The sequence below is a fragment of the Arabidopsis thaliana genome, chromosome 4 (genome assembly GCF_000001735.4).
Source record: "Arabidopsis thaliana chromosome 4, partial sequence".
In the NCBI taxonomy this organism is placed as follows: domain Eukaryota; kingdom Viridiplantae; phylum Streptophyta; class Magnoliopsida; order Brassicales; family Brassicaceae; genus Arabidopsis; species Arabidopsis thaliana.
In genome coordinates, this window is record NC_003075.7 from 14962472 (window position 1) to 14984351 (window position 21880).

Sequence of the window (21880 nt, forward strand, 5' to 3'; positions counted from 1 at the left end):
TACTATAGGTTTTCAACTTTTAAGCGTAGTCATGTAGATTGTAACAAGTAATCAAGAATTATTGTCAAAAAAGAAATCAATTATGAGTGAGGTAATGTTACAGGATGAGTACACTATGACTTGTGTTGAGGCCAAAAACGAGTCACTACCAATAATCTCCACATGAACAGACACCGTCTTTGAAGTGATGGAAGCGGTTGGCATCTCTTACAACAATCACTCTCTCTGTGATCTTTGAGATGAGTTTGGTTACGGTGTGACAGTCTAAACAGACTCGAAGATTCTTTATGATCCGGATTTCAGTTCCTGGCTCAGTAGCTATGAGTCCAAAGGCAATGGCTAGCCTCTCGCTGTGAACCTTCACCATCAGCTCCCTTTCTTCCTCCTCCACATCATGCAGGGCCAACTCAGTCTCGGGTTGGTACCCAGCTTCCCTCATCTTCCCTTCAAGCTTCTCCAGCTTCTCATAGATTTCCTTTACCTGTGGATGTGACTGATCACCTGAGGTAAAGACATGAGGCGTTTCACCTATTTCTATTAAGGTATATCCAGGAGCTTTGGCTAGTTTCCTCTTCTTTGCAGTTTGTCTAACCGTAGCAGCCTGTGGATAGTTTCTATCAGCTGAGTGAATATTCGACAGCAAAACATGGTATCCTACATTGTCTGGATCTAGCTCAAAGAGCTTCTCAGAGACTGTTCGGGCAAGGTTTGTGTCTTTGTGAATCCTACAAGCTCCTAGCAATGTTTCCCACACAGAAGAACCAGGCTCAATCGACATTGCCTCTATAAACTGCAATGCTCTCTGTAAGTGTCCTGCTCGGCCAAGAATATCAACCATACAGGCGTAATGCTTGACTGATGGTTCAAAACCATACCGGTGGATCATGGAATTGAAAATTTCATCACCTTCTTTGACCAAGCCAGCATGACTACAAGCGTAAAGAACGCAGAGGAAAGTGACTGGTGTTGGTGTAATACCGGAATTCAACATCTCATAGAAAATATTCAGAGCTTCTTGTCCTTGTCCATGAAGTCCATAACCAGAAATCATCGTGTTCCATGTAACTTCATTCTTCTTTGTCATCAAGTCAAACAATCGGCGTGCTTCTGCAATGCTTCCACACTTTGCATACATACCAATCAAAGCAGTAGACACATATATGCTAGACTCAAAATCTGTGCTCCTTACTAAATCATGAACCCATTTCCCCAAACTTAAAGCTCCTAACTGCGCACAAGCTGATAGAATACAAGTTATTGTGACAGGGTTTGGACTGAATTCAGACTTCTGCATTTCTCTGAAGAGAGATATCGCGTCCTCTGTCAACCCGTTTTGGGTGTAACCTGAGATCATTGCATTCCAAGATGGCAAGCTTTTTTCCGGAGACTCATCAAAAAGCTTCCGGGCTGATTCTATCTCATTCAATTTACTATAAACCGTAGTTAACGCGGTTGAGACAGAAGCATGAGACAGGAAATTCGATTTCAAGCAGTAACCATGAATGGCATATATAAGCATAAGATGACCAGAGACAGGGACCAGACTCACCAACGTGCTTGACCTCAACCTTGCTCCTGATAACATCAGCTCTTTAAACAGGCTTAAAGAGAGCTCAGTCTCTCCATTGGATGTGTACCCATGAATCATTGCATTGTAAGCTACTATATCTGGTTTACGAAACTCACGAAACAGAGCACTTCCCATCTTAATCTTTCCACACTTTGAGTATAGTGAGATGAAACCAGTAAGAACATAATCGTGGGAGTAGCACCCAGTTTTTGTAGCAAGACTATGGATTTGCATGCCGAGTCTCAGCTCCTGCAACTCTGCAACAGCGGGAAGAATATCAAGCAGAGTTGTAGTGTCCAAACGGGTACAGCTCTCATTGATCAAATCCCTGAAAACCTGAATAGATTCCACATACATTTCATTCTTTCGGTAGCCAGATATCATCGTGTTCCACAAAATGGTGTCTTTCTCAGGCATTCTGTCGAACACCTTCCTAGCATCTTCGACTCGCCAAAACTTGAAGTACATCTTAACAATGTTAGACCCAAGCAGCAATTCTGAGTCACACCCATCAACGACCGCTTGACCATGAATAACACGGCCAGCTCTGTCGTCACGAAACCCAGAAGCAGCCGAGATAGCGAAGGCGTAGGTGGAGCTGTTGGGCTTGAGATCAGTGGATTTCCTTAGATGAGCGAACACAGAGAGCGAAGAGTGAGGTGATTCGTTGACGGAGAAGCCACGCATGAGGACGTTGAAAAGGAAAACGTCAGGTCTTTGGACGGAGAGGAAAATGTCGCGTGCGTAGTAAATGGCGCCGAGGTCGGAGAGTCGTTGAGTAAGCTTGGTGAGCAATGAGATGTCGTTTCGGAAGCCATGGAGAATGATCTGAGCATGGGTTTGAGCAAGGTGAGATATAGAAGTTGATCTTTTGAAGAAATCGAGATATGTGTTCTTGCTTATCAATGCGGCGGTTGTCTCGGCGGTGGCGGACGATACTGTCCGTAGCAGCATTTGGCTTTTTGCCTTTCAGAGAAAACGAAACAACTCATTTTTGCGTTCTTTCACTTTCATTTAAAAAGTATTTTACCTTTAATTTCAAATTAAAAGCATATTAAATGTTCATTTACTGTATATGGATTATAATGAAGAAATGAATTTTCAACTTCAGTTTATTAGGTGAAGAGGAGCACATACACATCTTGTTAGTGAATTTTTGTCAAAAAATATATAACAGAAAAGCCAAAAAACAGTCCTAAAATTAAATTTTGTTATGATTTCTACACTAAATGATACTAAAGAATAAACCCCACATCAGAGCTTACATGTGATTTGTGAACAAAATAAATTTCCTTTTTGGTATCCTAAGACTTTCGAACTCGTGATCTTCCACTTCCTTTTTTCCTAAGCTAATGTTTTTATACCAAAAAAAAGAAGAAGAAAACTTCAACAAGCAAAGATCAAAAAAGGATCTCGACAAGAGAAATGTGGGGGCATCAAAGAGCAATTTACAGGTGATCAGTGTTGAGCGTGTGGGAACTGTAAGCTTTTGTTATTTATGGCCATGGAAACTTGCTTAATGGCAACAATGGAGGTGGAGTCTCTGCGTCTTCTCCTTCTTCTCGCCTAGTTTGTATCAGATGAGTCCTGAGACTACACTCTTCTATCTGTTCATTTTACAAAATCTCAGTTTCAATTCATTTGTTCATTATAGTATTGGATTGTTATTCATTTACCTGCATGATCGCAGTTGAGGCCAGAAGATCTTCGCATTTTCCTTGCATAGAACTCTCTTTTGTTACTACAACAGCGAGTTCTGTTACCATTATGTTCATCTCCTCCACCTGCAAATACAAATCATAAAGAGCAGTGCACCCCACGTGAGAGTTATGTCAAGAGGATAATTTGGAAAACTCATTTATTAAACAGGTCTCACCTTTGAGAGTAAAGACCAAATGGACGATCCCATAGCCTGCATTACATCGAGGGCCGAGGACATAGCTGCTTTCAAAGATTCTGTGTCCGCCTGTAGGAAGAGAAGTTATAAATGATAACTAAATGATCTTCTGAAATTTCGTTCCCATAAATATTCGCAAGTAATAATATATATACCTTTGTTCCTCCAGTAGCTGGAAGGCGAAGAGTGTTTGCTTCTAAATCTGATATGGCTCCAACTAAAGAACTAACATGATCTCTTTCAAGTGTGGCCCAATCTTCAAGGCTCACCATCTGTGCACATATTTATGCATAAGCACGGCATAATCTGATGAATACAAAGCCAGAATACAACAGAGAGACAACATACCTGATCGTTTAATAATGAGTTGAGCTTGATCTCTAGCTTTAGCTGTTGTAGGCCAATCCTTTGCCTGGTCACATGATCCTGTAGTTCTGATATCGCATGCCACACATTGAACAGTGTTTCCTGAAAGTCAAAACTTAAATTTTCAGACGTCTTTAGATCAATCAATTAAAGGATCACATTATATAGAAGACAGAAATGTTAAATACCTCGGAAGTTAGTCGTTGAATATACATTACAGATTCAGCTCGTGCAATTGCAAATCGCCACTGTAAATATCTATTGTGGAGCAAGCGCAGTTGATGAACATCTTCGATATAGCTTGCTTTTTTGCCTTTCTTGACATCCGTGATGAAGCTGAGAACCGAAGTTGTGGTACTGGATTGTGTGGAAGTGGTGGTTTGTCTTATCCGTGAAGGACTTATCCCTCTTGAAGGTGGAGTTGATGGTCTAGCAAAACAGGATGTATTTGTGCCGCGCGAAGGACTTAACCCTCTTGAAGGACTTAAACCTCTTGTAGGACTCAATCCTCTAGAAGGGCTTAGTCCTCTTGATGGACTCACTCCTCTCGAAGTACTCATACCTCGGGAAATAGACGATGAAGACAAAAACGATGTTCTACTTGGTGAAGCAGGGCGAGATCCAGGAGCAGGCAATGGATGCAACCTAGCTACAGCCGTTGCTAATGTTGCTCTATCCAACGAACCTGCAGACAATAGTCTTTGAGCCCCAGAAGTTCGAGCTATGTTATTATCTTCCGACTTTGTTGGAGACACTAAGCCACCATAACTAGATGTGTTACTAGAAGTTTTATGCAAAGGTCGTGAACTGCTGGACAATGGAAGTGACATTCTCCTAAGAGACGGCCCCATTCCAGGCCCTGAAGTTGGTATACCCCTTGAAGCCTTGTCACCAAGATCCAAGCTTCTGTTTAAAGAATTCGAAGTGATCTTTCCACCAATTCTACTAGGCCACCGATGCTGTTCTATTAACCGACTATGAGGACCATCTACAGGTTTCGAATTCTCTGAAAGATCAGACACATTATTCTTCCCTTTCAATGGACTTCTTTTCCTCTCTGGCGTAGGTTTCCTTGATACAGAGGTCGTTTCAGCCTTATGCTTTTGAGCTATATTCGAAGAAGGTCTCAATGTTCGATCACCAGAAGAACTACTAACCGGTCTCTCCTTCTTACTAACAGGGACAGAGACTGAATCAGACTGAAACGAAACACTGAGGCTTCTCATAGTGGAAGGCCATAAGCTTTCAGGCAAACGACCAGTAGATAGCCTCCTAGATGAAGCTGGTAAGTCTATAGACAAGTCACGTATCGGCGTGGAGGGACTAGTCGGAGATGGTGGTGTTGAAGGACGCTTCCTCTCTGCTGAAACTGCTCTTTTTGCAGCCACAGATTGAGAGCTTGAAGACACTGTTGGCCTTGTGACGCTTGGGGAAGGGCATCGCCCGTTTTTGGTAGGCGTGGGTGATCTGTATCTTGAACTGACCTCCATTGTTCGAGGACGGCGGGTGGCAACAACTGCATTGTTCTTGTCGGATGGAAGAAGACGCCGCCTTGTAGTATCTGTTGCTACATCCATTCAAGCTAACGAAACAAACTTGCATTGATTGAATTCAGCAGTTCTTCATGCCTCTCGTTTAATTATGCGCTTGGAGGTAAACAATAAAAACAGCTCCAGTTGCTGTAAATGAAGTCCCTTTATTCTGCAAGAAACCCAAAACCCAGGAGACAAAGTAAGATACCTCACAGATAGGCCATGCGGAAAAAGAGCAAAGAATATTAGACAGCCCAGATAAAGAAAAGTAAATAAGATTCTACCTTTACAACAACAAAAACCACTCCCACATGTATTATCTAAGGGGAACAAACTAATGACAATTTCATCATCATTACAATGAAGAAAACAAAAAAAAAGAAGCAAATCCAAACTATAATAATCAAGAAAGAGCTTAACAGTGAAAGAGATAAGAAAATGGTGTAGAACTAGGAAAACAGTGGTCAAACAAGAGAGACAGACAAAAAAGGAGAGAAAGGTGGGTTGAGTTCTAACTAGTTAGCTGCTACAGTTTCAGAATATCAGGAATATTTTTTTTTAAAAACAAGATTTTCAGAGAAAGAATCTTTTACAGTGTCACGGAAGTGCCATGGTCAGATGTGCTGGAAAATTAAATGAAGATTTTCGATTCAATCTATATACCAATCTTCTTCTTCTTCTTTACATCAACATCACAACACCTCAAAAGATAACAAAAGAAACTTCCTTTATCACTTTGCAAACAGTAAACTTACAAAGTTAATAATTAGTGTCACAATGTTAGATTTGTACTTTTGTAGTAGTAGTAATATATAGAACTAGTTTAACACTTAGCAAAAATGGACATTTTGACAGATATTTGGTGTTTTCTCCAAAAATGGGACCACGTGGATTGAAGAATCAAGAACCGGTGCCCACTCTCCGAGAGAAAATCACCGGTTGATGATTGATTAAATTTTGATCATTTGAGAAATAATCTCGAGAAAGTGAAGGATGATGAAAGAAGAAAATCTGGTAATGAAAAAAACACAAACTTATTATGTTTCTTCAAAGTGAATGAGATGGTTCTGACGAAGAATCCAAAACGGAAATTTTGTCAGTTACTGACACCACGACTTGTGTCTCTCAATGACACAGACTCTTTTTATCCAATCAAATTTAGTAATTTTTCCATGAAATTGCAAAATCCTCACAAATTATAAACGAAATGAGATTCATTCATAGTTTCTATCAATGATCTAACTCATGAACGTCAGATCGCATTTATTATTACCCAGAAAAAAAATCTAGGGTTCTTCTGATTTTGAATTAGAATCAAAATTGGGATTGATGAAACCAAATGTAGAAGCTTAAAATCAGAGATCCAATGAATCTGAGGTTGGGAGATAGAGAATCATACCAGTAAGAAAACATAAGAGTGCCAAAAGTAATCAAAGTCTCGTGATTCTCCTTCGCGAAAGACTTCTCTATGTCCCCCTTCGAGATCGAATTTGGGAATACGGAACGTGATCGGAGTTGATTAGCCAAGCTGGAGAATTGGTAAAAAATGTTTCGCCGGCGATGAAAAATGCTAGACCGCCGGAGATAGAATTGATCGGGCGATTTAAGATGATGGGTTCGAGGAGATCAAAGAGAGAGAAAAAAAGGAAAGAGTGAGAGAGAGAGGGCGTTATTTTCGCGCCACCTAATTTTGATATTAAAAGGGTCTTTTTATTTTTCTCTCTAATCCGAATAATAAAAAAACCCCAAAAATCTCTCTCTAGGCCTTTTTTGCTCTACAACAAAGAAAAAAAAACATATAAATTGAGTAAGCAAAACCGGTTTAACCGGAATAAACCGTGATGAAATTTGAACCGGAATCCTTCCATCTTCGGTATCAATGATCATGAGATTGTAGTTTTCTTTGGTACTATATTGATTGTTGTTTGGTTTAATGTTAAGATGGTGGTACTTATAAAAGAAAATATAATACTTGCAATGGATCGAGACTAAACGTGACAAGATTATGGTACTGATCATTGCTTCTAGTTGTTTTTCTTTTCTTTATAACACTTTTTTTATTTGAAAATTGGCATTTTACGCCGAAAGCTTCTAATTTACACATTCTGTTACTTTTCCTACCCAACCTTACCTAAATTCATAAGAGTTACGAGGAAACAAGCTCTAAGACAATGAATAAAATATCGAAAAAATAATATAAATTTTAGGAGAAAATGGAATTATGATGGTTACCCATGATGATATGTGTTTGGTCATTTCTCTTTCTTTCTATTTTTTTTATTTGGTCTTTTCTTCTACTTTGAAAATAATATTTACCAAACACTTACGATGGCTAATCCCCGGCCCAACTAAGTTTTGTTTACTCATAATTTTCTTGTTAATTTATTCTATTATTCAATCTCTTGAATCTTATTCATTTTATGTTTATAGTATATTAAGATTAGTGGCTAATTGTATCCAAAAAAAACAATAAATATATACAGTCTAGTCATCGACGAGGACTCTAAAGACTAATTAAACACCGTAATTAGTATGAGGTTTATAGTACATAAACACACGATAAAGTAATCCAATTTAAAAATAGAAACAATGAATAAACCCATTTTTTTATTATGAGAAAGGTTTGCTCCCACATGAGATGATTTGGACATATCATATGATCGTAAGCTTTCTATAGTAGACCTTTGTCTCTCATTCTTTTGTGTGTCCCTTACCTTGTGGAGTCGTACTCCAAACTTTACTTCCACTTGGAATTCTTATGAATTTATTAATATCAACCTTCTCACTTTTGTATTGTTAGAGATATTTTGTTTTATGTTCTTTTATATTGGCTACACATGTACGTACTGCCAATTTATTTAGAATCATTGAACCTAGCATACATTTATGCGTATATGTGATAAATCTACTCGTCTAGTCTCCCGTGGTCCGTTCAATGATTCATTTTGGCTAAAAATCTTAAGATTAACGTTTATTTCTTTTATTGAATTACTGTATATGATCATATCATATGTTATTGGATCTTTTTCCAACGCATTTGTAGTTAGTACACATGTGTTTATATTGTTATCAAACTAAACAGTTATCTATATTTGCGCTATATCCACCGAGGTTGTTACCTTCTTCGAAAGGATAAAAGAAGATCAATCTATAAAATGATGTATATGTTATAAACGTGCTAATATAAGGATTAAACTTCCGGACAAAGTAAGTATTGAGTATTGATTAGCAATAGAAACAAAAGTAATTGAATATTACCTGTTCAATTATTTTGTAAACAAAATAAATAAACAAATAAAAAGATTATTTTGCTTACCGACATATTTTTTTTATGTTTCAGAAAAATATTAGTAGTATATGTACAAATGAATTATGCTAGTTATCTATCAAATCCTTTTGTACAAGTGTACTCGAAATAGAAAGAAAACAAAGGAAGTAAATAACACCTTTTTGTATAACTGTACTAATTAAATAACATTATAATTTAAATCATTATTATGGGTATAAAACTACTATTATAATCCTCGTATACTTAATTAAGTATACAGAAATGAAAAATAAATATTTGCGTCTTGGTGTGATTAAGAAAGAGCCTAATGATGGGTATTCACGTGCTTAGCAGTTAGCACAATTATATTGACCACACTAAGAAGAACTAGAGTTATTATATATGTCATGTCTTCGCAATGTTTCTTAGCTTGTCTAAAGCTTGTCGTTTTCTTGTTCCCTCTTACCTATATTAGCTCTAGGCGGTGTAGTTTCCTCGATCAAATTGTTTCGGTTACCGTTAAGTTTTTATTTCGTTGATCAATTCCCCTTTTTTTTTTTCTTTTTTTTTTTAACCATTTGTAAGATACATGTTTACATTTTGATCACATTGTTTTTTAACCATTTGTGTTTCTTATGAACAAGAGTCACTGCCTTCGATAATGTCTATCAAAATGTATTTGGAACTACTTAGATTGGGTGATTATGGTTGTTTGAGTCGTATCAGTTACTGCAAAACCCATAAGCAGAAAACGAAGGAACATGATTTGACCTAGAAGCCATTTGTAGTTCCACTAAACAATGATGAAGTAAATTTTCATAACAGTACTGATGAAAAGATAGTTATTGGATACACTAGCTTACTTTCTTCAGTACTACTGTTTGGGTTAGTTACATAACTAAGGCAAAATTCTCTTCTGGCTGCTGATGACGATTCCTTCCCGCTTCTGATTTGGGCCTTTTCTGTATAAGTCCTTGAGCTATGGTACAACAAAACTGGATTTTGGAGCAGTCCCCCTTGATGTTCTTTTACCTCGACAAAACCCGAACAAACAAAGATGGATGAAAGCTATGACTGTCTTCTTCATCATCCTCATCATCAGCATCATCAGTACTTTACAAGTCCAGCACCTTGAGCCTTTCCAATAACTGACTCTATGGTTCCATCAAAGAGATCAAAGCTTTTCGCAACAGCAAAACCCGAAAACATACCATCCACTGCAGCACTTACAATTCCACCAGCATAACCAGCTCCTTCACCAACTGGGTATAGACCTTTTAAGCTCGTACTCTCGTACGTCTCATTGCTTCGAGGTATCCGAACAGGGGAGCTTGTTCTTGTCTGGTTAAACAAAGTTGAAACATGTTGTTATCTCTGGTCTGAAGAGTAGACTGATTCAGGACAAGGAAGATATATAACATACCTCTACGCCGTGGAGGAGTGCTTCCTCTGAGATGAATCCCGGTAACTGAAAATTCAAAAGTTTAGAGAAAAACAGAAGCTACAGGTTTGTTTACCATATGTAGAGATGAGAAAATGTCTAACCAACCTCCTTTTCAAACATAGAGATAGACTCTCGCAGAGCCTCTGTGATATGAGCAGGAAACAGTTCATGCAGATTTGCAGACTTCACTCCTAATCTATAGCTTGATGGAGGTAAAGGTGTTTCTATTTAACAGCACAAGAGTATCCATAATCACCACAAAACGAACCAACAAACAAAATTTGAACCATAAAAGTGAGAACTAAGTATTAAGGAAAATGTTACTAACCAGATAGCTTGTTTTGCAGAAAATCAGTAACCCTTTGTACAGGAACTGTAAAATCGCCACCACCCATTATGGCTGCTCTTCTTTCAAATTCTCTCTAGAGATAAACAAATCAAAGGAGAAATATTGAATTTAACTCATGAGTACTAATAGTAATCCACTTTCAGATTGATACCTGAAACTCAATTCCAGCTAAGGGTCCTTTAAGATTGAGAACATCAAAATCTTTTGCTGAGACTGTAACGACGAGTGCAGCATTGGCCCATTTGGATGAACGGCGAGAAAATGACATGCCATTGATGCAGAGTTCGGTTGGGTTTGTGCTGGTGAGAACAACCTGAAAATACATGGAAACAGGCTTATTCGTGACAAATCAAAATGGAAAAAAAAACAGCAAGACACTCTTTAAGGTAACTGTACCTGACCACCAGGACACATGCAGAAGGAGTAGCAACTGCGTTTCGATGAAGACTGCGAGAGATCCTCGGTCTTATCATTCACATACTGAACAACCTTATAATCCGCCACTGGTACTTTACCTCGCCCTTTAAGAACTTCATTAGCCAAATCCGAGTACTGGAAAGAAAGACCATCACAAGAACATAGGTGTTTTATATACAAGTCAAGACTTGAATAACGATAAGGTACAACAAAGTCTGATATATTGAAGGTTATAGTATTAAGATAATCGAACAAACCTGTATACTGTTAATTAGCTCCTGAGGATGCTCAATACGCAAACCAACCTGATCCACACAAATCGATAGAAATCAAATGATAATACCAAGCCAGGGAAGATAAAAGTATCCAAATATATTGATTCAAAATGGATATTTTATAAAACAACACACTCAAGAAATATGTACAAGGAACTTACAGCAAAATCTTTTGGAATCAATTCGACATTACGAGAATGAAGCATCTCATATGTGTCACGTGCTGAATGACCAACTGCAAGAACAACTGCATCAACCTTTAAATTCTGGGAGGTAGTCTGCAATTGGTTTGTTGAATCCGAAACCCTGACTCCAACAACACGAGAATCCTCTACCAGAAGATCATCTACCCGAGTTCCAAACTTGATAGTCACCTAATTAAGTATATGGAAATGAAATCAAAGAGAATGCTCAGAGGAGAAAAAAAAAAAAAAAAGCATTAAAAAGTAATAGAGAGACATAGATCAATCTCTCATTCTAAACTTACTCCCGCACTTTGAAGATAATGTCTGAAATTACGGAGTAATGGAACTAGCTTATCTGTTCCTAGATGAGGCTTTCCGTTGACCAATATATTATCAGGAGCCCCAAAGCGAACCAACGTTTTCAACACCTGTAAACAATTAACGCAGTGGTCACAATTTTTCCTTTTGTACTCAAACATGAAGTGCTTCAATTTAACATTTGGCAGTCTCAAAATACTAACCGCTAGAACGGTGGCACTATTCTTTCCTATTCGAGTAACAAGCTTTCCATCACTCCAAGTACCTGCACCACCCTGCGATGCATAAGTGCTAAAATATGACTTTGACAATAACAAAGAAAACTAGCAAAAGAGTGAAGAGAAGGTTTTTAAACCTCGCCAAAGCAGAAATTACTCTCCATATCCAAAATCTTGCGAACTACCAAAGCGCCTATATCACGTCCCCTTTCTTCTACTGCTTGCCCTCTTTCAATCAATGTCACATCTGCACCGAACTCTGCAAGTACAAGAGCAGCAAACAAACCAGATGGACCACCACCAACAACTGCAATTTTCGGTTTGCTTCGTCCTCCTCCATGATGGTGTGGATCTCCAGAGCCATTGATAATCTGAGGTTCATATTCTCCGGATGCTGTCTCACTGTTGATCCTTTTACAGTCATTCACCACACTGATCAAGTCCCCTGAAACACTCTTCTCGGTAGGCACATGTTCAATAAGCCCAATCTTAGGCTCTAACCGGAAAATGAAATCATGAGCACGAGGCTCTAACTCAAGGAGCGTCTTCACATCCAAATCCACAGTGTAAACAAACTTGGCTTCTTTCAGAATCTAAACAAAAGATGAAAACTTCACTCACTTGAAACTACAATACAACATAATATGTGGAATCAAACTGAAACCTACCTTCCTAGCGTCAAAAGATTTCCTAATCACTGAAAATGCTTCTTCTGGCAGCATTGAAGCAACCTGAAACAAAACCCAATTTATCAAAAATTCCAATTTCATCATAGCCATAAGATAAAGTTTCGAACTTTCCACCGGAGAACTCACCGGAAACTCGATAACTTTAGCGATGGCTTGAAGCAAACCTTCTGAAATCCCGAGAAAGTCCTTTCCAGGGTCATCTCCAACAGGAACTCCGAGCTTAGAGAGACGCCAAACTCCTTCAAGCTTGTTCTTAACCTTAGCCACAGCTTCCTTCTGCTCTGTCCTCAGCTTCCTCCTCTCAGAAGGATATCTCCGCTTCCCGGTTCGCTTCGCAGCACAGAGAATCCGGTGTGTTTGGATACGGGGATAAGAAAGTACCGCTCTAGAATAAGGAATTCGCAGGTCATGGCTCGATGAGAGTAATGAAGAACTGAGGAAATTCGTTTGCGAGAGAGACATAGTGAGAGAGAGCTCAAACTAAAAAGCTCGTCTCTGTGTCTAATGAGTTATCCTTTCATTTCAAATTGAATCGACTCGAGTCCGGTTATACATTAATCGTTGATTTTAATCCGGTTCGGTTGATACGTTTTTGAATTTCTCATGTATAATGAGAACCGAAGTTTTCATTTTATTCTGATGGTACTATCCAAGTGCATGCAACTTACAATTTTGATCACCTCTGAACCGTGTGACAATAATCCCTTACTAAGACCAGAAGCTTTGTATGCTCCAAATGCAGGAATCTATAAATAAATAAAAAGCAAACGTAAATGATTGCATCATTCCTACAGAGCAAATCTGTTGTTTGCCTAAAGTAGGCCAATAATGAAAATAGAGATGGGTATCAATGTATCATCCCACTAAATACGCGTACCAAAACTTTCCAGAGATGATAGATCCAATCTGCAGAAAGCAGGTGACGTAGAGTACATCATGCAAATATATGCAAGGAAGAATAGAGCATGAGGCTTATGATATACAATCTACCATAAAGATGACAATTATGTAGCAACTGATAAACAATTAAACTCAGAGAGAAGCACAACTATGGTGCCTTAAACATCACTCATTTCAAACAACTGATAACGAAACAGTCCTCTTACAACAGCTTTTGGTTATGGAGACAGAATCCAAACATACAAAACACTTGAGACAAAAGCAGCCATTTTCTGAAATCTTAGTTGATCAATGTAAAAGAGAAGTCTTTCAGAACGTACCTACACACTCTAAGAGTGCTCATGTCAAATCCACAATCAAGAAGTGTGATGGATGACTTAAGAATTGTATTTCAAAGCGACAGTCTTAAAATAGCACAAACGCAATACTGTAAAAGCCAAAAAAAAAGATTATACAACTTAAGATTTGTCTGCGCCAAGGAAAAAGAGGTTCGATTGTTGTCAGGGGCGTTCTTAACCTCAAACTTCTTCATGTTTAGATCTGAAAGCTTCATCATCTTCTTTGCTCCAGTAAGCCAACTTAAGAGTGTTGTCACTTGCATATTGATAGTAAGGTATTGGGGAGTCATCTGGCGGCTCTTCAACGGCAGTTTCTTGGTTGATGAGTGTCTCAGGGTGTTCTACGGCAACAAAGAAACCTTTATTTTCTAAAGCTTGACGAAATCTGAAAAATTTGGGGTCTTGTTCCATCTCCTCCTTGTTTTCTGTGAGTACCGCCAAATTTGTTGGAGCCTTCCAGTTCCATGACCAGAAAACAAGTTGGGTTATAATCATGTTGAATAAGGCACGTTTATCCCCTGCAAGAAAAAAAAAATTACTTAGTTACACAAGATACAATAGATTACTTAGTTATACAAGATAAATTCGAGGGTTTAAATATTGAGTTAGAGAAGGAATTGATCACCTTTGCAGAGAAAGACTTGAAATCCAGAATCCCAAAGTCTGTCTTGCGATTCAGTCAACCATTTCGTCTCAGCACCACCGTAAATCAGGATGGTCACTTTGCTACTCCTTAAAAGAGAATGCTTGACAATAGCTGTTTTGATTTTCTCGTATATCAAAAAAGGATCGGCACTTTCAGGGATTGAGTAGTCCTCAATTTGGCTAAATTAAAATCTTAAGATTAACGTTTATTTCTTTTATTGAATTACTGTATATGATCATATCATATGTTATTGGATCTTTTTCCAACGCATTTGTAGTTAGTACACATGTGTTTATATTGTTATCAAACCAAAAAGTTATCTATATTTGCGCTATATCCACCGAGGTTGTTACCTTCTTCGAAAGGATAAAAGAAGATCAATCTATAAATGATGTATATGTTATAAACGTGCTAATATAAGGATTAAACTTCCGGACAAAGTAACTATTGAGTATTGATTAGCAATAGAAACAAAAGTAATTGAATATTACCTGTTCAGTTATTTTGAATATCACAGAAATGATTTAGCGTATGAGGTGATGCATGTATGGAGATGGGATAGGATGTACACAGAAAGAGGAGGTCCAAGATTTTCAAATAATGTGCATCTTCGTTGGCAGGCACTCCTGAGAAACCTACTCTAAGAAACTGAAGAGACTTGGATCACTTGAGAGAGACTTAGATCCTTAGATCCTTTTTGTTTAGAAGTAACTTTGTTATCTTCGGTTAGAGAGATACTTTTGTTTGAAATGAGCTGGAAATTGTGTTCGAGCCTCTCTATATATGGTACTTTTTTTGCTGTGGTTTTCTTCAGATTGCTATAGAGAAGCAAAATGGATTTTCCCTTGTCTCTCGTTCTTCAATCTAGTTTCTGTGTATCACTACAAAACCCGTTATTCAAGCAGGTAAAATGGTCTCTATATCTTTGTTATCCAAGCAGGTAAAATGGTCTCTATATCTTGGTTCTGGAGAGTTTGATCCAACACAGCATATATATCCAAAAGAACCTTAGTTAGTTAATCAAGGCATTATTTAATCAAGCAAGGCATTTTGTAAAAGGACATTCTCCTAAGAGACGGCCCCATTCCAGGCCCTGAAGTTGGTATACCCCTTGAAGCCTTGTCACCAAGATCCAAGCTTCTGTTTAAAGAACTAGATGAATACCCACGCTACGCGTAGGTTTGTTTTGAAAATTGTTAAAAAAATTACATTGATTGTTCTTTATGCTAATTTATATTTTCTATTTGTTAATTTTTGTATTGTTAATAAAATTAGATTCATAATAGTTACAATTTTTATGGTTAGATTTATTTGTGACTCGAAATATCAATTTATATATTTTGTGTATAAAGCTTATTATTTATAAGATTTTAATATTTTTTCATTTCATGAATACATATAACAACAATAATGATATTTTGATACAATTCTGTGTAATTATGTTACTTTTGTGGTTTAAAATTTTCCTAACTCGATTATAAATAAATCAATTCCTTATTTTATGTACTTCAACAACATTGTGATACACTCATAATTAAAGTTTGCATTAACATCAACTGACAAATGTCTGAAGAGTATTCGTACAAAAAAATAAAAAGATAGCAAAAATTGATCGTCATTGAAATCAACACTTTTAGATCTTTTGCCATTGCATATATCAATATTAGAGAAATGATTGTGTCCTTGATGATTTAAAAATTGTTCAACTTGATTATAAATAAACTATTTATGGTTTTATTTATTCTCCAGATATAATACTCCAACAACATTGTTATAGGCTCATGATTAAATATATAGAATTGATATAAAATAAATAAGATTTCAAGAGTATTCATATGAAAAGAATAAAAAGAAAGCAAAAATTAAAGTATCATTAAAGTCAATACTTTTAGATCTTCTGTCATTGCATATATCAATATAAGAGAAATGATCGTGTATCACATTATTTGGTAGGTCTAATATTTTGAAGGTTTATTATTTGAAAAAACTTGAATGTCAAAGTTATCAAAGACTCAAAATTAAATTACTAAACTAATAAGAGGTTAGGTAGCAAACAACTACAACACAAAAAAAAATTAGTCATTGATAATAAAAAATAAGAAAATAAAAAGAATATAATGAAAGTAGTACTTAATTTGTTTACATAATTTTTTTTTTTTTTTTTTTACTTTGGAGAAATCAGTTAAGAGTAGGATTGATTATACATTTAATTTGCTTATTTAATTTTATTAGTTTTATTAATTTAAAAAATATCGAATGACATATGTCATTTTGTTGTGTGATGATGTGTCATTTATATGGAGAGAGTTAACCAACTTTCATATATATGATTCGAAGTGATCTTTCCACCAATTCTACTAAGCTACCGATGCTGTTCTATTAACCGACTATGAGGACCATCTACAGGTTTCGAATTCTCTGAAAGATCAGACACATTATTCTTCCCTTTCAATGGACTTCTTTTCCTCTCTGGCGTAGGTTTCCTTGATACAGAGGTCGTTTCAGCCTTATGCTTTTGAGCTATATTCGAAGAAGGTCTCAATGTTCGATCACCAGAAGAACTACTAACCAGTCTCTCCTTCTTACTAACAGGGACTGAGACTGAATCAGACTGAAACGAAACACTGAGGATTCTCATAGTGGAAGGCCATAAGCTTTCAGGCAAACGACTAGTAGATAGCCTCCTAGATGAAGCTGGTAAGTCTATAGACAAGTCGCGTATCGGCGTGGAGGGACTAGTCGGAGATGGTGGTGTTGAAGGATGCTTCCTCTCTGCTGAAACTGCTCTTTTTGCAGCCACAGATTGAGAGCTTGAAGACACTGTTGGCCTTGTGACGCTTGGGGAAGGGCATCGCCCGTTTTAGGTTGGCGTGGGTGATCTGTATCTTGAACTGACCTCCACTGTTCGAGGACGGCGGGTGGCAACAACTGCATTGTTCCTCTCGGATAGAAGAAGAAGACGCCGCCTTGTAGTTTCTGTTGCTACATCCATTCAAGCTAACGAAACAAACTTGCATTGATTGAATTCAGCAGTTTTTCATGCCTCTGGTTTAATTCAGCGTTGGAGCTAAACAATAAAAACAGCTCCAGTTGCTGTAAATGAAGTCCCTTTATTCTGCAATATGACTGTCTTCTTCATCATCCACATCATCATAATCAGTACTTTACAAGTCCAGCACCTTGAGCCATTCCAATAACTGACTCTATGGTTCCATCAAAGAGATCAAAGCTTTTCGCAACAGCAAAGACTTAAAAAATTTGATCTTCCACTAAAGTGGAGAAGATTGTATGGTGGGACAAATGATACAAAATCCAGCTGCAGGTCATTATAGTATTATGCTCTAATGGCCTCTGTTTCAATATTCTTAAAATATTGAAGTATCATGTCAAGGCTGACAAGGCATACGGAAAAAGGAGGAAAGAATTAATGTTCTATGAAGGGACTATAAAAGTAGAAACATCTTTCCAATAATTTGCACCAAATACAAAAGTTTGGATATTTTCCACTCCAATTCTCTTAGTAAGGTTTTGTTTCATCTTTTTATTCCCAGGACCATATTCTGATACGCACAAATTCCACCAATTATATATGCTTTATTCCTTTGAAGTCCTTTTAAAAATATTATGTTACCTCTTCTAATAAATATATATTTTAGAAGAGAGGTAAGTCATGAATGTGTTGGCCCTAAAATTGAAGGCATCATATTCACGTACAACAGAATTATATTACCAACCTAGTTATAGATATATACAAAAATGTTACATAAATTTCATGAAACCTTAGATGTTGATGTACCCATTTGTAACAAACATTATAGTCTCTCTAGATTTTAAAACATAAACTGAAAACCCATCTATAAGGAAGACTAAAGAATTTTATTTTAAAGCAGGTCGATTAATCAAGTCAAGATTTGTCTACTACTTTTACTCCGTGGAAAAAATGCGGAGCAAATTATAGGTTAATAACTTTCCAAGGTGTCCGTTTCCTCTAACTTCTTTATGTTTAGATGTGAAAGCTTCAAAACTTTCTCTGTGTCAGTAAGCCAACTTAAGAGTGTTGTCACTTGCCTATTGATAGTAAGCTATTGGGGAATCATCTGGCTCTTCAATGGCAATTTCTTGGTTATTGAGTGTCTCAGGGTGTGCTAAGGCAACAAAGAAAGCTTTATTTTCTAAATCTTGACGAAAATTGGGGTCTTGTTCCATTCTTCTCCTTGTTTTTTTAGAGCATCAGCAAATTTAATCGACTCATCCCGGTTATACAAACCATTAATTTTACCCCAGTTTGTGGGGGCGGATAAATATAACCTACAGAGGTAATTATATGTGTATTATTACCACTTCATAATGTTTTCTTTTAAATGTCGATCTTATATATACAAATCTAACAACAAAAAAATAGAAGCGCAAGCGGTGGAAATTGGAGGTAATGATAGGCGTTGAGTAAGTACAGAGAAAGATAGAAAGTAAGCATCATATATAGCATAAATAGTGCATGTGATTAACTAAGGATACTGCGTTTGTTTTCAGATTGTGCGTTTTGTACCTCTAACTTGTTTATATTTAGCTCTGTAAGCTTCAGAATCTTCTTTGTACCAGAACGCTAGCTTTTGAGGGTTGTCACTTGGGTAGTAAGGTATTGGGGAGTCATCTGGCGGGTCTTCAACGGCAGTTTCTTGGTTGATGAGTGTCTCAGGGTGTTCTACGGCAACAAAGAAACCTTTATTTTCTAAAGCTTGACGAAATCTGAAAAATTTGGGGTCTTGTTCCATCTCCTCCTTGTTTTCTGTGAGTACCGCCAAATTTGTTGGAGCCTTCCAGTTCCATACATAATAAATGACGTCTGCTAACATCATGTTTAATCTGGCACGTTTATCCCCCCCTGCAATTAGTATCATCAATAGATTACAGTTACTTACCGATAAATTCATATAAAGAGATAGAGTGTTGATATATGAGTTAGAAAAGGACCTTTGTGGAGAGAGACTCTAAACTCGGATTCCCAAAGTTTAACTTTGGATTTAGCCAACCATGCATTCTCAGCAGAACCGAAAATCCAGGTTGTCACTACCGCCGACGACCTTAAATTAAATTTTTTGACAATAGCTGTTTCGATTTTCAAGTTGATCATATCAGGATCGATACTTTCAGGGATTGAGTAGTCCTCAATGGCCCATACAACTAATGATTGTGATTCATCACGCACTCCACATCCAGCTAATGTTACGAAAAAGATATCAAGTTAGATCTAATCAAGATCGATCATAGACATATAAATATACTACCAACTTCACAGAAAGATGATATCATAAACAAACAATTAATTTCGAGAAATCATCTTACTGGATTTCCCGATGGCTGGCGGCAAAGGGAAGAAACTGGACATGGTTTCGACGTAGAGATTTCGTTCTGGGATTTTATTGTACCGGTGGCTGATGAGGGACTTTGTGAATTTAGGGATTTTATTATAGCGGTGGCTGGCTGATGAGCGACTTTGTGAATTTAGGGTCTGTCTGTCAATTTGGCGGGCTGTCCATGGGCCAAGCGTCTTTCGCAGGTTTTTGGGCCCAAGCCTACTAAGTGCCAGGTCCAGCCCATTAAGATCCTATATCAAAGATAGGGCACAATTGTAGTAACCACCCTAATTTCACAAAGTCTCTCAATAACCATGTGTGCTCCGCAGCCCTCCAACGAGTTTCCGCTGATTTTTCGCAAGGGTAAGATCTGTAATCGGATCTCTATATATTTAATCGCAATAATTGTTTAATCATTGTCCGTTGGGTAGATGGTAAGACATGTGTGTTTTGGGATGTGGAGGATTACCCAATCCCAGCTGATCTCCATCCTCGTTCGATCCGGCGGAGAATCGTAAAGGATGTGAAGAAATATGGTTGTGATGCGGAGGTGTCGATTCATGCTTATGCTAATGATAATACGGTCTCGGTAACAATGAGGCGTCAATTTTCGGCTGCTGGAATCAAATTGGAAGTGTTCACCCAAGGTGAGAATTCCATTTCTCTGAATTAGGCTCTTTTCTTTCTCTTACAGACGTTGTTGTTGTTGTTGATATAATAATTACCTAACTTTGCAGCAGGGGATAAATATGCGAGACATTGTTCCTTGTATGGTGACATTATGCTGTGGTCACTGGAAAATCCTCCACCATCAAATATTATTGTCATCGCAAAAATAATCGATGACGACTTGGCTGATCGTATTGGATGTTTGACTACCGTCTGGTCATATGGGCTTCTCATATCCCAAGTTAAGCCAGAATGGCTAGAACGGCTTTTTCCTGTTGGAAGCTATCCCTCGTTTTTGGCAGCCATATTTGATGGAGGATTGCCGAAATCATCGAAAGCGAACAAGGATCGCTTTCCTCTCGATGAGTCCGACGACTAACTTTTGTGTCTATGTTATTGTTTTGTGCCTATAGTTGATATCAAGTTTGGATTGAAATGTTTTTAGTATTGTCTATCTATAATATTTATGTGATTTTGGACATCGTTACTGTGATTGAGTTTTTGATTTGAATCAATCATGAGTGACTAAGCGCAGGTGGTGGAAATTGGATAGGCGTTCATTGAACAATACAGACAAAGATACAACTAGTTAGCAATCATTTATACATAGATAGTGATGTACAAAGGTTATGTTTATGGTCCGCTTAAGACTAGATAGGAGGTGATTGTGAAACCAAAAACAACAAACGCAACGGGTAAAAACATGCCACAAACGAGATAGTATATTTTCTGTTCATTTTCTTATGGTCCGCTTAAGACTAGATAGTCCAAAGTCTCGATATATAGTTAGCTCTCACGGATAAATCAAATCAAATTAACTGATCAATCTTCCCAGGGGCTTATAAGACCATCCTTTGTGCCCCTTGCAAATCTATCTCAAGGATGTTCTATCTACTTAGATATCAAGCCTTTGTGCCCCTTGCAAATCTATCTCAAGGATGTTCTATCTACTTAGATATCAAGCTTTTGTGCCCCTTTCAAATCTATCTCAAGGGATGTTCTATCTAGTTAGATATACGGCTTGTTGTATAATATTTTCAAATCTATCTCAAGGGATGTCCTATCTAGTTATATATCAAGCTTGTGTTTATTATTATTGTCTATCTCTAGTATTTATCTGGTTTTGGACATCTTTAGTGTGGTTGAGTTTTTGACTTGAATCAATCATGAATGACTTGTGGTTGGGGCCTGAAGAAGCTCAAGCGGTGGAAATTGGAGGTTATGATAGGCGTTGAGTAAACAATACAGAGAAAGATAGAAAAATTAAGCATCGTATATAGCATAAATAGTGCATGTGATTAACTAAGGATGACTTAAGAATTGTATTAATTCAAAGCGACAGAGCAATATATATATATATATATATATATATATATATATATATATATATATATATATATGATACAAGTTGCGATTTGTCTTACTAATTTACTTCTGCGCCAAGG

General features: G+C 37.3%; 7 protein-coding genes and 1 non-coding gene across 13 annotated transcripts; 2 read left to right on the forward strand and 6 right to left on the reverse strand.

Annotated features, from left to right (window-relative positions):
* Positions 1-21: 21 nt before the first annotated feature.
* Positions 22-2552, reverse strand: MEF29 (Pentatricopeptide repeat (PPR) superfamily protein). The gene has a single exon (NM_119216.5). It carries the CDS (start codon positions 2522-2524, stop codon positions 146-148), a length of 2379 nt encoding a protein of 792 aa, NP_194799.1. The 5' UTR covers positions 2525-2552; the 3' UTR covers positions 22-145.
* Positions 2553-2671: 119 nt separating this feature from the next.
* QWRF8 (QWRF motif protein (DUF566)) lies at positions 2672-7292 on the reverse strand. 4 transcript variants are annotated; one of them, NM_119217.3, is made up of 7 exons: positions 6765-7292; positions 4022-5534; positions 3816-3935; positions 3623-3739; positions 3447-3536; positions 3247-3354; positions 2672-3177 (listed from the first exon to the last, which is right to left on the reverse strand). In NM_119217.3, exons 2-7 carry the CDS (start codon positions 5408-5410, stop codon positions 3067-3069), a joined length of 1935 nt encoding a protein of 644 aa, NP_194800.1. In that variant the 5' UTR covers positions 5411-5534; positions 6765-7292; the 3' UTR covers positions 2672-3066. The 4 variants fall into 4 exon arrangements, with proteins under 4 accessions (NP_194800.1, NP_001329921.1, NP_001329922.1 ...); NM_001342017.1 differs by lacking the exon at positions 6765-7292 and adding an exon at positions 5650-6057 and having other exon boundaries at positions 2684-3177; NM_202913.1 differs by having other exon boundaries at positions 2729-3177; positions 3247-3345; positions 3438-3536.
* Positions 7293-9361: 2069 nt separating this feature from the next.
* Positions 9362-13057, reverse strand: PDE327 (FAD/NAD(P)-binding oxidoreductase family protein). Its single transcript, NM_119218.6, has 13 exons — positions 12655-13057; positions 12508-12570; positions 11977-12432; positions 11825-11896; positions 11606-11731; positions 11280-11492; positions 11101-11148; positions 10823-10978; positions 10578-10739; positions 10406-10499; positions 10183-10301; positions 10057-10101; positions 9362-9974 (listed from the first exon to the last, which is right to left on the reverse strand). The coding sequence occupies exons 1-13, from the start codon at positions 12988-12990 to the stop codon at positions 9741-9743; spliced, it is 2124 nt and encodes a 707-aa protein (NP_194801.4). The 5' UTR covers positions 12991-13057; the 3' UTR covers positions 9362-9740.
* Positions 13058-13946: 889 nt separating this feature from the next.
* On the reverse strand, positions 13947-14469 carry AT4G30730 (uncharacterized protein; the record flags this gene model as incomplete). 2 transcript variants are annotated; one of them, NM_001342019.1, is made up of 2 exons in its annotated part: positions 13947-14284; positions 14392-14469. In NM_001342019.1, one exon carries the CDS (start codon positions 14259-14261, stop codon positions 13947-13949), a length of 315 nt encoding a protein of 104 aa, NP_001320093.1. The 2 variants fall into 2 exon arrangements, with proteins under 2 accessions (NP_001320093.1, NP_194802.1); NM_119219.1 differs by lacking the exon at positions 14392-14469 and having other exon boundaries at positions 13947-14261.
* Positions 14470-16774: 2305 nt separating this feature from the next.
* AT4G30740 (QWRF motif protein) lies at positions 16775-17393 on the reverse strand (the record flags this gene model as incomplete). Its single annotated transcript, NM_119220.2, has 1 exon — positions 16775-17393. The coding sequence occupies exon 1, from the start codon at positions 17048-17050 to the stop codon at positions 16775-16777; it is 276 nt and encodes a 91-aa protein (NP_194803.1). The 5' UTR covers positions 17051-17393.
* Positions 17394-18381: 988 nt separating this feature from the next.
* On the reverse strand, positions 18382-19933 carry AT4G30750 (uncharacterized protein). Its single transcript, NM_119221.5, has 3 exons — positions 19756-19933; positions 19384-19629; positions 18382-19294 (listed from the first exon to the last, which is right to left on the reverse strand). The coding sequence occupies exons 1-3, from the start codon at positions 19796-19798 to the stop codon at positions 18939-18941; spliced, it is 645 nt and encodes a 214-aa protein (NP_567852.1). The 5' UTR covers positions 19799-19933; the 3' UTR covers positions 18382-18938.
* On the forward strand, positions 19849-20074 carry MIR5634. Its single transcript, NR_142200.1, has one exon. It is a non-coding gene; the product is annotated as a microRNA ath-MIR5634 precursor (primary transcript).
* Positions 19888-21023, forward strand: AT4G30760 (Putative endonuclease or glycosyl hydrolase). 2 transcript variants are annotated; one of them, NM_119222.3, is made up of 3 exons: positions 19888-20129; positions 20198-20413; positions 20504-21023. In NM_119222.3, the coding sequence occupies exons 1-3, from the start codon at positions 20081-20083 to the stop codon at positions 20812-20814; spliced, it is 576 nt and encodes a 191-aa protein (NP_567853.1). In that variant the 5' UTR covers positions 19888-20080; the 3' UTR covers positions 20815-21023. The 2 variants fall into 2 exon arrangements, with proteins under 2 accessions (NP_567853.1, NP_849475.1); NM_179144.2 differs by having other exon boundaries at positions 19979-20129; positions 20507-20970.
* The last annotated feature ends 857 nt before the right edge of the window (positions 21024-21880 follow it).

Bases quoted from the DNA above. Each gene is read 5' to 3' on its own strand.
- MEF29 (NM_119216.5), bottom strand. From the start codon at position 2,524: ATGCTGCTACGGACAGTATCGTCCGCCACCGCCGAGACAACCGCCGCA.
- QWRF8 (NM_119217.3), bottom strand. From the start codon at position 5,410: ATGGATGTAGCAACAGATACTACAAGGCGGCGTCTTCTTCCATCCGAC. The intron at 3,936-4,021 runs GTATTTAACATT...TTTGACTTTCAG, and splicing joins TTCAACGACTAACTTCCGAG to GAAACACTGTTCAATGTGTG. The intron at 3,537-3,622 runs GTATATATATTA...CTCTTCCTACAG, and splicing joins CAGCTACTGGAGGAACAAAG to GCGGACACAGAATCTTTGAA.
- PDE327 (NM_119218.6), bottom strand. From the start codon at position 12,990: ATGTCTCTCTCGCAAACGAATTTCCTCAGTTCTTCATTACTCTCATCG. The intron at 10,979-11,100 runs GTTTGTTCGATT...CTTTCTTTCCAG, and splicing joins AGCTAATTAACAGTATACAG to TACTCGGATTTGGCTAATGA. The intron at 10,500-10,577 runs GTATCAATCTGA...GTTTATCTCTAG, and splicing joins TAGCTGGAATTGAGTTTCAG to AGAGAATTTGAAAGAAGAGC.
- AT4G30750 (NM_119221.5), bottom strand. From the start codon at position 19,798: ATGTCCAGTTTCTTCCCTTTGCCGCCAGCCATCGGGAAATCCA. The intron at 19,630-19,755 runs GTAAGATGATTT...TCGTAACATTAG, and splicing joins GCCAGCCATCGGGAAATCCA to CTGGATGTGGAGTGCGTGAT. The intron at 19,295-19,383 runs GTCCTTTTCTAA...TACTAATTGCAG, and splicing joins TAGAGTCTCTCTCCACAAAG to GGGGGGATAAACGTGCCAGA.
- AT4G30760 (NM_119222.3), top strand. From the start codon at position 20,081: ATGTGTGCTCCGCAGCCCTCCAACGAGTTTCCGCTGATTTTTCGCAAG. The intron at 20,130-20,197 runs GTAAGATCTGTA...TCCGTTGGGTAG, and splicing joins TCCGCTGATTTTTCGCAAGG to ATGGTAAGACATGTGTGTTT. The intron at 20,414-20,503 runs GTGAGAATTCCA...CTAACTTTGCAG, and splicing joins ATTGGAAGTGTTCACCCAAG to CAGGGGATAAATATGCGAGA.